Source organism: Colobus angolensis, unplaced genomic scaffold, assembly GCF_000951035.1.
Source record: "Colobus angolensis palliatus isolate OR3802 unplaced genomic scaffold, Cang.pa_1.0 Scaffold33, whole genome shotgun sequence".
NCBI lineage: Eukaryota > Metazoa > Chordata > Mammalia > Primates > Cercopithecidae > Colobus > Colobus angolensis.
The window spans coordinates 10,001,362-10,017,363 of NW_012116599.1; the positions used below are offsets into that span (position 1 = coordinate 10,001,362).

The window sequence follows — 16,002 nt, forward strand, 5'->3', positions numbered from 1 at the left end:
GGATAAGAAGTTTAAGAAACAACGTCGTCCCCAGCCCCAGCCTCAGAGAGGGCTCCTGGAGCAATCTTGACCAACAGGTCAGATGATCAAAGCCAAAGGGGAGCCTAGTGGTAGGAATATGTCTCCCCCTCCTACACAAGCTTCTCTTGTTCAGTTTCTCTTTTAAAGAATTCCCTGCCGACTTTTTTAAAGAATTTAAATTCTTTTTAAAGAATTTTCTTTTAGAAAATTCCCTAAGACTCAGACTAAGACTGTTAAGGAATATTTTTTTTTCTGCAGGTTTCAGCAGCAGTGACTTTTCAGAGCTGAGTAATGGAGAAGAGCTTCAGGAAACCTGCAGCTCATCCCTAAGACGCGGGTCAGGTAAAGAAGATTAGGATGCCAAGACTTGGCCTGCAGAATGTCAGGAATCTGAATTAAAAGCTGCTGTTTCCAGATGCTTTTTATTCTGAGCACCTTGACTGCCTTGTATCCAGTTCATGTGGGAATACCTTTTTGCATTTTAGAAAATGGAAAGAGGCAGGAAATTATGATAAACTCATGTTTAACAGAATGAGTCTAACTGACTAAATGTATGTAATGATATTTTGCTGTTGTAGAAGAAATAAATAGCAAATTTGTGGTATCTTTTTTTTAAAACCTGCTCTCATTCCCATTAACACTAAGATCTTAGATTTTTATAGTGATAAATGGGTTGACATCAATGTCGTTTGTAATTGTAAAGCCTCAAAAGACAACTGTTCCTACTATGTAATTATAGACAGAAATAAAAACTTCAGATCGAACACTCTCAAACATTAGTATAGTTTTTGGCAGATGTCCTTCATCATGTAATTGGATTATATTGTGTTATTTCAATGTATTTTGGCAAATAAGATCTTATTTTATCATCACAAAATTTTTAAGACATAGTCAGGCTAACTCTTACTATACCCATTTTGGGGTGAGGAAATAGATGTACTGAAGTATCAGGGCCAAAAAACTAAAGAAACAATAGAAACTAGCAACCCAGGTGTCTCATGGTGGGTGACTGTTGTATGTAACAGACAGGAGGATAAGAGCTGTGTCATTTAAGTCCGAAGAAGACGCACAAGGAACTCAGAATATTCACAGGAGACTATACCAGTGCCTGATGCCCCTGATGCCAGAAAGCTTATTTAGCAACAACTGTGAGCGTGTGTGTGTGTGTGTGTACACATGCATATATTTGCTACATATAACATGTATACATACATAAACACACACACACACGTGTGTGTGTGTATATATATAGGTTAATACATATAATCTTAATGGGGAGGAAAAAATTAAAATCGCAAAGAGACAGAATAGGAATGGAACCAGCTATATAATATACAAAATACCTAGAAAGATAGAAGCAAAATGGATAAACATAGAAATAAAGGAGAACAGAACATCATTGAATGAAACAGAAAAAGCAACACAGGAGACAAGAAAAATCAAAGGGAGATGAGCTCACCGAATCAAAGAGATAGAGACAAAAATGTATAGCAGCAGGGCAATGGGCAGAAAAATGACAAGTAAGGAGGAGAATGAGGTGTGGTCAGATAGAATAGGGCTATGAGGTGTACTCATTGATGTAGGTGTATTTTTTTGTCAGTTCATCTAAGCTCTGAAGATAGTTCAGCATGACCACATTGAGGCAGGTTCCCTGGTTTCCTGGTCACTGTCTGTAGTCTATTATTTCCTTGCTTATCTTCATTGTCCTGTGAATTTAAAGCTCCTCCAGTGAATACACAAAGAGAGTCAGAAGAGATGCAGCCCATTAGCTTGTGATGGAGAAGCCAATTATGATGTTAATTATTAATTACCTTTGTTTTCCTACTTGCATGGAGGAAAAGCTCTTTTTTCTTTTCCTTACCTCTCCCCCAAAACACATGGCACACACACATACACACCATACACACAGAGACTTGTGCGCAGACTCTGGCTGCTTTCAACAGGTTTGAGGGAACCAAAAGATAAAGAAGAGCTGGGCTCCTGAATGGAGGGAGGAGACACTGAGTGGATAAAGTAAGGGGAAAGAGTGGAGAAAGGTAGGCAAGAGTCACCAAATGGAAAGATACAAGAGTCAGCTTCAAGTTTTTCTAAGTGGACAAGGAATTCAAATATTCCAGGTTTTGAGGGGGAGGGGGGATAATTTTCAAGATACTTCTCAGAAATTGTACCAGAAACGTGAAAATAAAATTGGTGATTGATTGACAGCCTTGCAAGTTAGAAAGCTCATAAGGAACAGACAAAGGTAATAGAGATGGCTATGTGGTCAGTGTCCAAACAGCAGGCATTTAGTGATGAAAGTAATAACCTGTGAGATAAAGACGAATATAGATGAAGAAAATGGGGATAAAGACAAAGATTGAAATTGCAAAAACAGTCAAGATCAAGATAAGGGCCAGGCACGGTGGCTCACGCCTGTAATCCCAGCACTTTGGGAGGCCGAGGTGGGTGGATCACGAGGTCAGGAGATCGAGACCATCCTGGCTAACACGATGAAACACTTTGGGAGGCCGAGGTGGGTGGATCACGAGGTCAGGAGATCGAGACCATCCTGGCTAGCATGGTGAAACCCCGTTTCTACTAACAACACAACAAATTAGCCAGGCATGGTGGTGGATGCCTATAGTTCCAGGTACTTGGGAGGCTGAGGCAGGAGAATGGCATGAACCTGGGAGACAAGTCTTGCAGTGAACCGAGATTATACCACTGCACTCCAGCCTGGGTGACAGAGTGAGACTCCATCTCAAAAAAAAAAAAAGATCAAGATAACATTCAGAGAAACAAAGCTAGAAGAGAGAACAGAAGGAGGAAGTGATAGTAGAAAGAAGTTCACCTCAATAATGAAACTAGATCTAGAAATATAAACAGGAAAACAGGTGGAATGAGATACATACAAAGGGTTATAAATGGAGTGGTGTAAAAAATTAGGTACAACGAGAAATATGTAGAGAAAGAATTAAAAGATGAGAGAAAAATAGAGGTGAGAAGGGGAAAGTGTAAAAGGGAGAGAAAAGAATGATGGAGAAATTGTAGGATCTGAAATGACCATGAGATAAAAGCAATTTTAGCACAAGGCATGATTCATAAGAGCAGTAAGTTTTCAGAGTAAAGTGTCCCCCCGGCCCCTCTGAGTCACCCAGATTACAAAGCCCTCACCCAGACATTTCATCCACTCCTATGATTTCAGTCACCACCCACAACCTCATGATTCCTACATGTGTATCTCCAGCCAGCCCTGTCTTCTAAACTCTTTATCCAAGTGTCAGAAGGCTCCTGTTGGAGGTCCTGAAGGCCTTAGACTTCACCACTTGGATGTTACACAAGACCTTCAAAGTCAACACCTCCAAAACCGAGCACATCACCTTTTTCCCTAAAACCAGACTTTGCTCCTCTAGTGTTCTCCATCACTGAAACAAACTATTAATTGACCCTTTATTTCAAGATGAAATTCTCAGGGTTATTCATGAACAGAAGGGACAAATACAGTGAGGAACCACAAAAGAAAAAGAGATTTCGGAGGTAGAGCTCATCCCTTAATTTAGCTGTGGGGAGTGGGTAGTCACTAATGTTGGGGGAAAGGAGAATCTTGGAGGGGAGTGGGCACAAATAAAAATGTTTACAAATCACAATTTAGGATCAGAGCTACAAGGACCTGAAAATGAGAAGTGCACCTGTGTCATGTGTTTTCCAAAAGGTGTGCCAAGAAGCCAAGAAGCAAGGACTGAAAGTAGTCAAGCATCTGATACGATGGGTAAGGCTACCCTAAGGTCTTGGGATGGAAGTGGCTCAGTGGATATCACAGACACTGGGTAGGGATGTGGGAAGTGATCAGAGTTAAAGCAAAGCATCAGGCAGTCTCTGGATCACCAGCAGGAAGTGGGCCCACAGGCCCCAAGCTTCAGAATTTCAGAAGTCTGAAATCATAGCCCCCGTTTCCTCCTGCTCTTGACTGCGAGATGACTGTGACAAAGAACAGGTTTACTGCATGCCAGAATCCTGTTCTCTGCATTTGCTTAACCTGACCCTTTTGGGAACTGCAGGGAGGCAAGAGATCACTATAAAGTCATATTTAACAGAATGAGCTCTCTTGGTTAGGAGGTAAGCGAAAATACACTGGTAAACATAGCAGTATCTCACTATATTAGCATATCAATAGTAAAGTGTTGAATTTATAAAGTGAGTTGCACCCTTGTTCTTGAAAAACAAAAACTCGTTCTTCCACTCACAGGTAATAGTGTCACTGTCATAACTTTGGAAAGCCTAAAAAGACAAATAGTCCTGCTACCTGTCAGGGAAAAAAAAAAAAAAACTCAGATACCTACTTTTAATCTAAAAGTACATAGTTTTGAAAGATATCTTCTTGTCTGTTATCGATTTATATAGTGATTTCCTATTAACTTTTGCAAATAAGATCATATTTAATATTCATAAAAATTTTAAAGTTGAACAAGATAACTGTTGCTATCCCTGTTTCCTAAATGAGGAAATTGGTGCATAAAAGTAATGAAGAGCTGTTTCAAAGTCTCAGAGAACTACAGGAAGACCTTAGACATCAATAAAGTGTCTGTTTCCTTTGGAAGGAAGACAGATAAATTATACTCAGAATATTGTTATAAACACAAGCCTTCCATGCAGTGTGAATTGTCATAAGATTTATACATTTTACTTATAAATTACAGTTCTCTGACCACTACCTGTCACTTTCTAGATACCATGGATGTTGAAAACAATTCTACTTTGGAAAAACACAGTGGGAAAAGAAGTAAGAATAAATAAGAATTTACTTAATTTGTATGTTACAAATGAACTATTTTTTAATGCTAAGGTTTATTATCATTATTTTCTTTTTTCACCTTTTATTATAGATTAAAGGGTCCATGTGCAGGTTTGTTACATGGGTAAATTGTGTGATGCTGAGGCTTGAGGTCCCAAAAATCCCATCACCCAGACACTAAGCATAGTACCCAAGAGATGGTTCTTCAGCCCATGCCAGCCTCTCCCCTCCCCCATCTAGTGGTCCCCAGTGTCTCTTGTTCCCATCTTCACATTTATGTGTATTCAGTGTTTAGCTCCCACTTATAAGTAAGAACATGCAGTATTTGGTTTTCTGTTCTTTCATTAAGTTGCTTAGGATAATGCCTCCAGCTCCATCCATGTTGCTGCAAAGGGCATGATATCGTTCTTTTTTTTTTTTTTTAATTATACTTTAAGTTCTAGAGTACATGTGCACAACGTGCAGGTTTGTTACATATGTATACGTGTGCCATGTTGGTGTGCTGCACCCATTAACTCTATCTCCTAATGCTATCCCTCTCCACTCCCTCCACCCCACAACAGACCCCGGTGTGTGATGTTCCCCTTCCGGTGTCCATTCTTTTTATGACTGCATAGTATTTCATGGTGTCTATGTGTGCCACATTTTGTTTATCCAGTTCACGGTTGATGGGCAACTAGATTGGTTCTATGTCTTTGTTGTTGTGAATAGCACTATAAGAAACATTTGAGTGCATGTATATTTTTGATAGAACAAATTATTTTCCTTTGGGTATATACCTAAACGTGGTGGGATTGCTGAGTAGAATGGCATTTCTGTCTGTAGGTCTTTGAGGAGTCTCCACACTGTCTTCCACAATGGTTGAACTAATTTTAGACTCCCACAACAGTGTATAAGCATTCCTTTTCCTCCACAACCTCGCCAGCATCTGTAATTTTCTTGATTTTTTAATAATAGCCACTCTGAGTAGTGTGAAATGGTATCTCATTGTGGTTTTGATTTGCATTTATCTGATGATTAGTGATATTGGGCATTTTTTCATGTTTGTTGACTTCTATGTCTTCTTTTAAGAAGTGTCTGTTCATGTCCTTTGCCCATTTTTTAATTGGATTTTTTTGTTTTTTGCTTGTTGGTTTGTTTAAGCTCCTTATAGATTCTGGATATCAGATCTTTGTTATATGCACAGTTTGCAAAAATTTTCTCCCATTCTGAAGGCTGTCTGTTTGCTCTTTTTGTAATTTCTTTTGTTGTGCAGAAGCTATTTAGTTTAATTGGGTCCCACTTGTCAATTTTTGTTTTAGTTGCAATTGCTTTTGGAGACTTAGCCATAAATTTTTTGCCAAAGCCTATATCAGGAAGGGTATTTCCTAGGTTTATTCTAGGATTTTCATAGTTTTAGGTCTTGCATTTAAATCTTTAATCCATCTTGAGTTAATTTTTGTATAGGATGAGAAGTATGGGTCCAGTTTCCTTTTTCTTCATATGTCTAACCAGTTATGCCAGCATCATTTATTGAATAGACAATCCATTTCCCATTGCTTATTTTTGTTGAAGATCAGATGGTTGTAGGTGAGCAGGTTTGTTTCTGAGGTCTCTGTTCTGTTCCACTGGTCTATGTGTCTGTTTTTGTACCAGTACTATGCTATTTTGATTTCTGTAGCCTTATAGTGTAGTTAGAAGTCAAACAATGTGATGTCTCTAGCTTTGTTCTTTTTGCTTACGATTGCTTTGTCTATTCAGGCTCTTTTATGGTTCCAACTGAGTTTTAGAATAGATTTTTCTAATTCTTTAAGAATGATGCTTTTATTTTGATAAGGATGGTGTTGAATCTGGAAATTGATTTAAACAGTAGATTCATTCAAACTATATTGATTCTTCCAATCCATGAGCATAGAAAAATTTTCTATTTATTTGTGTCATCTCTGATTTATTTCAGCAGTGTTTTGTAATTCTTCTTGTAGACATCTTTCACCTCCTTGGCTGGATGAATTCCTAGGGATGTCATTTTCTTTGTGGCTATTGTAAATGGGACTGTGTTCTTCATTTGATTCTCAGCTAGAACGTTTTTAGTGTATAAAGATGCTACTGAATTTTATGCATCGATTTTATATTCTGAAACTTTACTAAATTTGTTTGTCAGTTCCAGGAGCATTTTTTCTACACCTTTCATAAGATAAAACCTGAATGCCTTTTAAGGTAGCAATTTATTTTTCTTAAATGCTCATGTTGCTTTTTATTCTGTCTTCATCTTGCTTTTTATTCTGATTTTAAAATAGATGTTCTTGTGAACATTGGTGTCTATCTTTCCAGAATTTTACTATGCATGTATTAACACATTTTGGAATATAGTTTTATTTATTTAAATGAGTAATTCTGTACATACTTGTCCTTTCTTGCTTTTAAACTAATATACCTGGACAATAAAAACATATTTAATTGAAATATAAAAAGTCTTATTTCAGGGCTGCTTTAGTGAGCATGGTTTTCATTTTTAGTGTGGTCAGGAATTTTTCATTTATTATTGATCATTTCTGTTTCTTCTTTGTACAACTCTTTGTCAGAGAATGCTCTCAGTGTGTGTGTGTGTGTGTGTGTGTGTGTGTATGTGTTTGAGATGGAGTCTTGCACTGTTGCTCAGGCTGGAGTGGAGTGGTGCGATCTCGGCTCACTGCAAGCTCCACCTCCTGGGTTCACGCCATTCTCCTGTCTCAGCCTCCCGAGTAGCTGGGACTACAGGTGCCCGCCACCACACCTGGCTAATTTTTTGTATTTTTGGTAGAGTCGAGGTTTCATCATGTTAGCCAGGATAGTCTCGATCTCCTGACCTTGTGATCCACCCACCTCAGCCTCCCAAAGTGCTGGGATTACAGGTGTGAGCCACTGCACCCGGCCCTCTCAGTGTTTCATGTCATGGTGTTTTTCTTATTATTCTGAATGAATATAGAAATCTTATATGTTATATATATTAAATCTTGGTCATATGTGTTGCTAGTATTTCGTCCATTTGTTGTTTTTCTTTTAGATTTGTTAAGGGAATCTTTTGTCCTAGAGTAGTTTTAAATTTTTATGTAGTCAAATTTGTCAGCCTTTTTCTAACTGGTTCTTGGGTTCCATATCTTATTTACAACAACTATGTCTTCCTCAATATTTTAAAAATATTGTTCTATATATGATTCTAGAAGTTTGATGTAACTGATCATTTTTAATGTTTACATATATAATCTACATGGGGTTTGCCTTTCTGTGTAACTGAAGTGGGAATTTAAAAAATATTCTCCACATTATGGCATGGTGGTTTGAATCACCACTTCGATTACGCAGTGCCTTTATCTGTCTGTATTCTATGTTCTTCTTTTGTATTTGAAGGGACTACAGAAAAGAAAGAAGAGCTCAGAGGTAGAGCCATCCTGATGCCTCATTGGGGGTGAATTTTAGAATGAGCTCAAGAAGATCTCTCCCAGCTCCTTCCCAAGTCCACTGAAAGCTCTGATTAGAAATACATTGAACTGGCTAGGCATAGTGGCTTACGCCTGTAATCCCAGTTTCTCAGGAGGCGGAGGCAGGAGGATCGCTTGAACGTGGGAGGCAGAGGTTGCAGTGAGCCGAGACTGCACCACTGCACCCCAGCCTGGGTGACAGAACAAGACCCTATCTCAAAAAAAAAAAAAAAAAGCGTTGAATTTGAAAGTTAATTCAGGAAGAACAGAGACTTTTACTCTTTTATTCATGTCTTATGTAATGTTCTTCCACTAAAAAAAATTTTTTATACAATTCTGACATTTTAAAAAAGTTTTATATGTTGTATAAATTTATGTATTACTATGAATATCTTTTTTTCTATTACATAATAGCTGGAGTGAATTTAAATGAGACAAGATTCTCAAAATCTTTATTTAAAAGGAAACCTGTAGTTAATTTATTACCTACTTGCATATGAGAGAATCAGAATGCCACTGAGTTAATATAAAATTTTATAAGCATTTATACAGTTTAGGGATCCAGATACCACTTAAAATATTATAGCCAGGCCCAAAAATTATCAAATAAAACAATCAATCAGAATTACAGGTTTCTTTGGAAATTGGTTTCATGAGAAGTGGCAATAATTTTCTATTTTGTGGGATTATTACAAGACCTCTTCAAATAGCTCTCCTAAGGACAAGTTTATGTTAACATAGAACAGAACAAATCAGTAACGATTATGAAAAGACATACTTCCATATTTTGCAAGAGAGTAAGACTGATCTTCCTTTGAAATTTCTCAATTTAACACTTTGTCAAATCAGATTCTTTATGTTAGTGTTGTGGTGCAGAATGTTCTCTCTCCTTCCACGACTATGGGTTGAGGGGCCTTTCCTTTCATCTCCTTCAGCAATTTCTTTTGTTAGTAATGAAGTCTTACATGTTTAAAATCTAGTCTATGGAATTCATTAACTAGCCTTATAAGAAATGTAAGCCCATGGAGCTCAATGTTACTGGGAAAAATAGAGGTGCCTGAAATGAATTTCACCTAAAAACAGTGAAATAGGATTCATAGAGATATTTTTTGTTTGTTTGTTTTGTTTGAGATGGAGTCCAGCTCTGTTACCCAGGCCAGAGTGCAGAGGTGCAACCTCGGCTCACTGCAACCTCTGCCTCCTGGGTTCAAGCAATTCTCCCATCTCAGCCTCCTGAGTAGCTACGATTACAGGTGGACGTCCATTACCACACCTGGCTGATTTTTGTATTTTTAGTAGAGATGTGGCTTCACCATATTGGTTAGGCTGTTCTCGAACTCCTGACCTCAGGCGATCCACCCACTTTGGCTTTCCAAAGTGCTGGGATTACAGGCGTGAGCCACCGTGCCCGGCCTAGGATGCATATAGATTTTTCAACTACAGCTCTCCCATTCTCCATTCTGAATGAGCTCCAGATCCCATATCATTTTATTTTAAGATTTCCTTTCGTCTTGTCTTCACCTAAATATATAAAGTGAAGTCATTTCAGTATTTAGGTGAGGATGCTGATGGTGTCTTTCTTTTAACACTGCATCTTGTATAATATTTTACAGGCATTGCTACTGTTTATAGGCTAATTATTATTCCCAGCATCAATAAAATACTTTATGCATTTTATTTTCTTTTATCTCAAAATACAGATGGCCTTTCTTTATACCACTTCCATTTACCAGACCTCATCCTATGGATCTCATCACGCTTCCCTTTTTATTGTTCCACTTATCTATTTCACACTCCCAACCCTCCCACAACCTTTCTTTCCTTGTAAATTAGACCACAGCTGTACTAAAGACTCAGTCTTCCTTCAGGGTACATGTTTTGGGTTAGGACGTACAAATGGGCTTCAAAACTGTCCATCACTATTGGAGTAAAATAGGAAATCCAGTGAAACAGAAGAAACAGCCAGATTTAAAGGGATCCCCCAACCAAGAGTGTGGAAGGCTTCAGCACAGACGCCAAGATTTTGAGAGATTTTGGCCAAGCCCATGCTCACAGTGAAGACGGTGCAATGTCTTTGGTTGGAGAGGAAGTGACCATAGCTCAGTCTATAGGACATGGCAAGACAATTCACAGTGACCCCCAGTTCCACAGGATAAGGCAGTGTGCTCAGAGCCTGCAATAGTCTTTCTAGAGCATGATTTGGGCATCTTGACCAATGAAGGACAGGATTCATTGCTTACTCTCTGACCTTTTGTCAGACCTCAAATGCTGAGTTATGAGAAGTTCTTCCTGGTTCTTCTACATAAAATTACACATCCTCGTCCCACACACACTTCTAGCCCCATTCACCACTCCCTGAAGTCCTTATTCTGGTTTACTTTTCCACAAAACACTCTACCACCTTCTGTGTTTGTTTCTTCATTGCTGTCTCCGCACTAGACCGTAAGCTCTACGCCAGCAAGGACTTTGTTTTATTCACAACTGTATCCTCACCATCTAGGATAGTGGGTCACTTCACAGTAAGTGCCCAATTAATAGTTATTGGATGAGTAATTTGCATGAATAAATTAATTCTAGCAGCTTATGAAAATTTAATCCAAATATATGATTGTACAGAATATGTACTTAAAGCAAGCAAAGAAAAAACATTCAAAATAAAATGATGGGTAAAGAAATGTCGAGAAACTATAAATTAGAAGATCAGGGATTTTCACTGCTTGCTTTTTGTCATAGGTAATCACACGGTAATCAATATTGTCAGCTAATTCAGGTTCTCTGTGGATCTCATTTATGGGGGCCAGGCTGCTTCTAGACTACATGTTCTCAGTAGGCAGCTGGGCTTTTCCCTAGGAGGACTATACAGATTGGCCAAGGGTGAATGTCCTGCTGGCTTCACAGATGAGGCAGGGAGTAGACAGCAGGTGTAGAGAGCAATGGTGGAAGGGGAGGCAAATCTCCTGTCAGGAGCCTGAGGCCTCAGGCCTGAAAAGATCTGTTCCCAAAAAGCTGGTTCCTCCAGTCAAAGAGATCGAGCCGGTGTGGCTTGTCTGAGAATGGCCTGCAGTGATTGCCTGCTCATGGCGTTTCTGACTGGGAGTTGTTGGCTGCCCTTTGCCTCCTAACACCTGGCAGGTATTGGCATGACCGTGATCAGGTGAGTGAACTGGGAGAAGGTGGTCTCCTTTGGGCCATGTGGATGGATGCATTCTCTTCTCTTGTCTTCTGGAAGACCCCAATCTTCTACTGGCTAAGAGCTCCTTGCTGGTGATGTTGGTGGTAGTGTGGATAGTGGTAGTATTATTGGTGGTATTGGTGGTGGTGGTGGTGGTGGTGGTGGCGGTGGTGGTGGTGGTGTGGTAGTGGCCCCTTTGTGGCTTCCTCATGTCTTCATATTGGAGTGCCCCATGGATTGGACCTGAGTGCTTTCCTTGTCTCTACTCTCTCCCTAGGAATTGCATCCAGTCCTGTTCTTTGAATTTTATCAATATGTGAATGACTACCAACTATATTTCTCTTCTTTTATCTCTCCTCAACTGCCAAGTCATAAATTCAACTTCATACTCCAAACTTCTACTTGAAGTCTAACAGATGTCTTAAATCTGATGTGTCAAACACATTTCTTGATTCTCATTCCCAAACTTGTCATCCTCATCAGTAATCTTCATCTCAGTAAATGGCACTATATTTACTAAGTTTGAGCCAAAAATGTAGAAGATGTGCTTGATTTCCCCCTATCCTAACCCCTCACACTCTCTCCATCATCAAGTTCCAAGACTATATATCAGATTTGTCCATTCTTTATCTTCCCTGCCACTACCCTGGCCCAAGCCCTATTGTCTTGCATGTGGAATACTGCAGAGTCCTCCTAACTGGTCTCTCTGCTTTCATTCTTGCTCACTAGAATCTATTCTCCATTCAACAGCTGACCACCCAACTGCTATACCCTTTCAGTGGTTTCCAGTTGAACCTAGAAAACTTTCCAGTTGAACCTAGAAAAAAAAAGTAAACTTCTTGCCATGCCTATGAAGCATTACACAGGCTGCCCCTGATCAGCTCTTAAATCTCATCCTTTATGATTCCCCCATCACTTGCTACTCTGGCCTTCCTTGAATAAACCAAGTAGTGTTCAGCCTCAGAACCTTGCACTTCATGTTGACTCTACATAAGATGCTTTTACCTGGTAGGAATGGTTTCTTCTTATTCATGTTTCAGTTCAAGTGTCTCCTCCATGGAGAGGCCTTACCTGATCTCCATTTCTTAAAAACTCCCCCAGCCTCTTTGATATCACCTTTTGAACTGTCCTTTCACTTGATTATAAGTTTTTGATGTACAGAATATTTTATCCTTGTGTAATTGGTCTGTATTATCATTTATAATTATGTTTTCTAATCTTGTTTAAGAAATCTTGGCCTAATCTCAGGTTACCAAGATATTTTCATACTTTTCTTACTTCATTGAACATCTTGACCAATAAAGGCAGATCCAGTGAATAAATACTCTCGCTTCCATTCCTAAGATGGGCAGCCTGGGGATCATTCATTATAGTTCTTCAGAGAGTCCCCAGTAAGAGTGAGGCTCAGTTGACCACACTGGTGACCAGCCCAATTGGCTTCCCTTCTCACCATTTCCCTCTTCCTAGTTCCTTACTCCTAATCCTTGTGATTACTTCAAAAATAAACCTACTGAAAACAAAACCCTATCTCAAGATTTGCTTTTGGGAATATTAGGTGGAGACATTCTTATTTCTTTTCTCATTTGGATATTTAATTCTTTTGGAATTGATTTTTTTTTTAGTGTGGCATAATGTAAGGGTCTAATTTTTTCCAACATGGATAACCAATTGTCCTAGTTTCTCCACTGATGTGTAATGTCACACATAGCATGTCACACATAGCATGCATCAAGATGCCATTTGCATATATATTTGCATATATATGCAAATATATATGCAAATATACATGCAAATGGAAGCTTGATGCTAGAAAGCCCAGAAACATATATACATATATGTATATGTATCCATTGCCCTATCTATTCTGCATCAATATATATCACACTCTACTAAGTACTATAATTTTATAACATATTAATATCAGGTAGGGTAAGTTCTCTCAACTTTTTTCTCTTTCAAAATTGTCTTGGCTATTACAGCCATTTTATCATTCTTATAACTTTTAATATCATTTTGTCAACCCTTGAAAACCCTGTTGAATTTTTATTGAAATTGCATAGAATAAATGTGGAGAGAACTGACGTCTCTAAAATATAAACCATTTCTATTCACGAACATAGAGATATCTCACTATTTATTCTTTCCTTTTTTGACCCTTTATTCATTTATTCAGCAAATCCTTATTTCCAATGCTGCTCAATAGTGATAAACAAGTGAGAAAAATCTCATCAAGCTTACATTCTACTTAGGGTATACAGACAATACACAAATAAGTGCATAATATTTCAGATAGTGACAATGTTATAAAGAAAAATAAAGAATAATAGAGTTGTAGAGTGACAGAAATGTGCCACTTTATGTAGGGTGTTCAAGGAGAGACTTGCTAACAAGCTGCATGTAACTCAAAATCTAAATGCAATGAGGGACTAAGTCATGGAGCTGAGGCAGAGAAAACCTCAGTTGCAAAGGCTTGAGAGAGGACTATACATGGTCCTTTAGGGAATGGCAAGGAGGCCACTGGCTGGAGAGGTAGAGAGGGGTTGGGTGGAAAGTGGTTTCTCAGAGGTATATAGAACTTATAGGCCATGGCAAAGACTTTGAATTCTTAAGTAAGAGGAGACATCAGAGAGTTTTGACCTGGGGAATATAATCTGAATTATGTTTTGAGGACATGCTCTGGATTCTACATGGATAATAGACTTTAGGAGAGCAAGAGTGGGACAGGAGTAAGGAGGCTATTGCAATGATCTCAGAAAGGTGACGGTGAGTTGGACTAAGTTGGTAGCAGTGGAAGCATTCAAAAGTGGGTAGATTCTGAAAATACAGATGTGTGTGTATGTATTCATATACACATATACGGTCAATTCTCATTATTCCTGGTAGTTATATTCTATAAAGTCACCATGAACACAGACTTAGCAAATATTGGACCATTGCTTCTAGTAGAAATACAGAATAAGGTTTTTGGAAGCCTCTAGTCATATTTTCATCAACTGATCGATACATAACCTTGTTTTATATATGTTTCTGTATAAGGACACCTTATGTAATATCACATTGATTCATTACTATTGAACTCATATCCAATAGCACTATAACTCATGCCTGAACAAAGCTTATCTAACACATGTACTTTCTCTCCGACGTCACAGCCTTCTTGTACTTAGGAACACTAGATAATTCTTCAGCATTACACTTGGGTGTCACTTTATATTGTGAAATTACCAACAAAAAGCATAAAAACACACAGAAAAAAGTGGCACTAAATAGACCACAAACGGACTCTTGTTTACAGTGTGAAAGCTGAAACAAGAAGGCAAAGCATCACCTTGTCTGACCTCAGCTAAGAGCATGCATAGGTGACTCAAGTAATTTGCCACACTGCATGTCTGCCAATGACCAGGGAAGTGCCATGAGTATTGATTTGAGGGTTCACATAAATTTGAACTAATAGACAAATTTGCAGATGTGGAATCTGTGAATAATGAAGATTGTGTGTCAATTAGCTTTACTCAACTTTTTAAAAATCAATTGGTACTTTTAGTGGGATTCTGTTAAATTTATAAATAAACATAGGGAGAACTCCCATCTTTATGATGCTAGACTGCCTCTCCAAGAACACGCCATGATGATACATTTGTTCAAGAGTCCTCTGGGCCTTCAGTGGAGCTTTTATATTTATTTCCTGCATGTGGGTGGGTGATGCAAACTTTCTTTACGTTTAGTCTGAGCTTTGGTGGCAGTGTGCTTTCACTGCTATTATAAATGAGGTCTTCCCTTGCATTATATCTTTTAACTGGTTTTTACTCCCATATAGGAAAGCTACTCATTTGTATATCTTAATTTTGAAACTTACTAACTTTTCCTATTATGATAAGTATATTTTTAATTGCTTCTCTTGGGTTTTCCAGGTATATAATCATATAATCTGCTTTACTTTTTTGTACTTGTTCTAACTTTTCTGAGACAGATGTTTAATTCAACTGGTGTCTTTTTTTCTGCCTCACTGGTTCATTATTTAAGGCTATTTATTGGTTTGGTTTGGTTGTTTTTAGAGATAGAGATCCTGATCTGTCACTCAAGCTGGAGTGCAGTGGTATAATCATAGCTCACTACAGCCTTGAACTCCTCAGCTTAAATGATCTTCCCATTTCAATCTCTCAAGTAGCTGGATTACAGGCACGTGGCATCATGTCTCACTATTTTATTTTATTTTATTTTATTTTATTTTATTTTATTTTATTTTATTTTGGAGATGGGGTATCACTATGTTGCCTAGGCTAGTCTTGAACTCCTGGCCTCAAATGATACACCCATCTTAGCCTCCCAAGTAGCTGGAGGACAGGCATGAGCTGGCATGCCCAGCTAAGACTTTTCCCCTCCCTTTGGGCACTGTATTAACAATCTTCCATAGCTTCTCATAGGCAGTGTTTTTTATTATTGTTATTTGCTAAATAGCCCGCAATTTGGATTTGTATTTCCTCTTTGACACAGTTATTTAAGAGAGGGTGGGGAAAATGTGTATACTCTATTTTCTGGCTACGGAGTTCAACATGTATCAATCATACTGATCCTGTTAAACAAATCACTTGGGTCTTCCA

The 16,002-nt window shown here is 38.4% G+C and overlaps 1 protein-coding gene across 1 annotated transcript in view; it reads left to right on the forward strand.

Annotated features, from left to right (window-relative positions):
* Positions 1–16,002, forward strand: part of SP100 (SP100 nuclear antigen) — a 133,333-nt gene that overhangs the window by 48,702 nt on the left and 68,629 nt on the right. Inside the window, exons 16-18 of the mRNA XM_011952040.1 lie at positions 280–363; positions 3,653–3,769; positions 4,727–4,780. Of these exons, the coding sequence (XP_011807430.1) occupies positions 280–363; positions 3,653–3,769; positions 4,727–4,780 (255 nt within the window). The remainder of the gene's footprint in view (positions 1–279; positions 364–3,652; positions 3,770–4,726; positions 4,781–16,002) is intronic.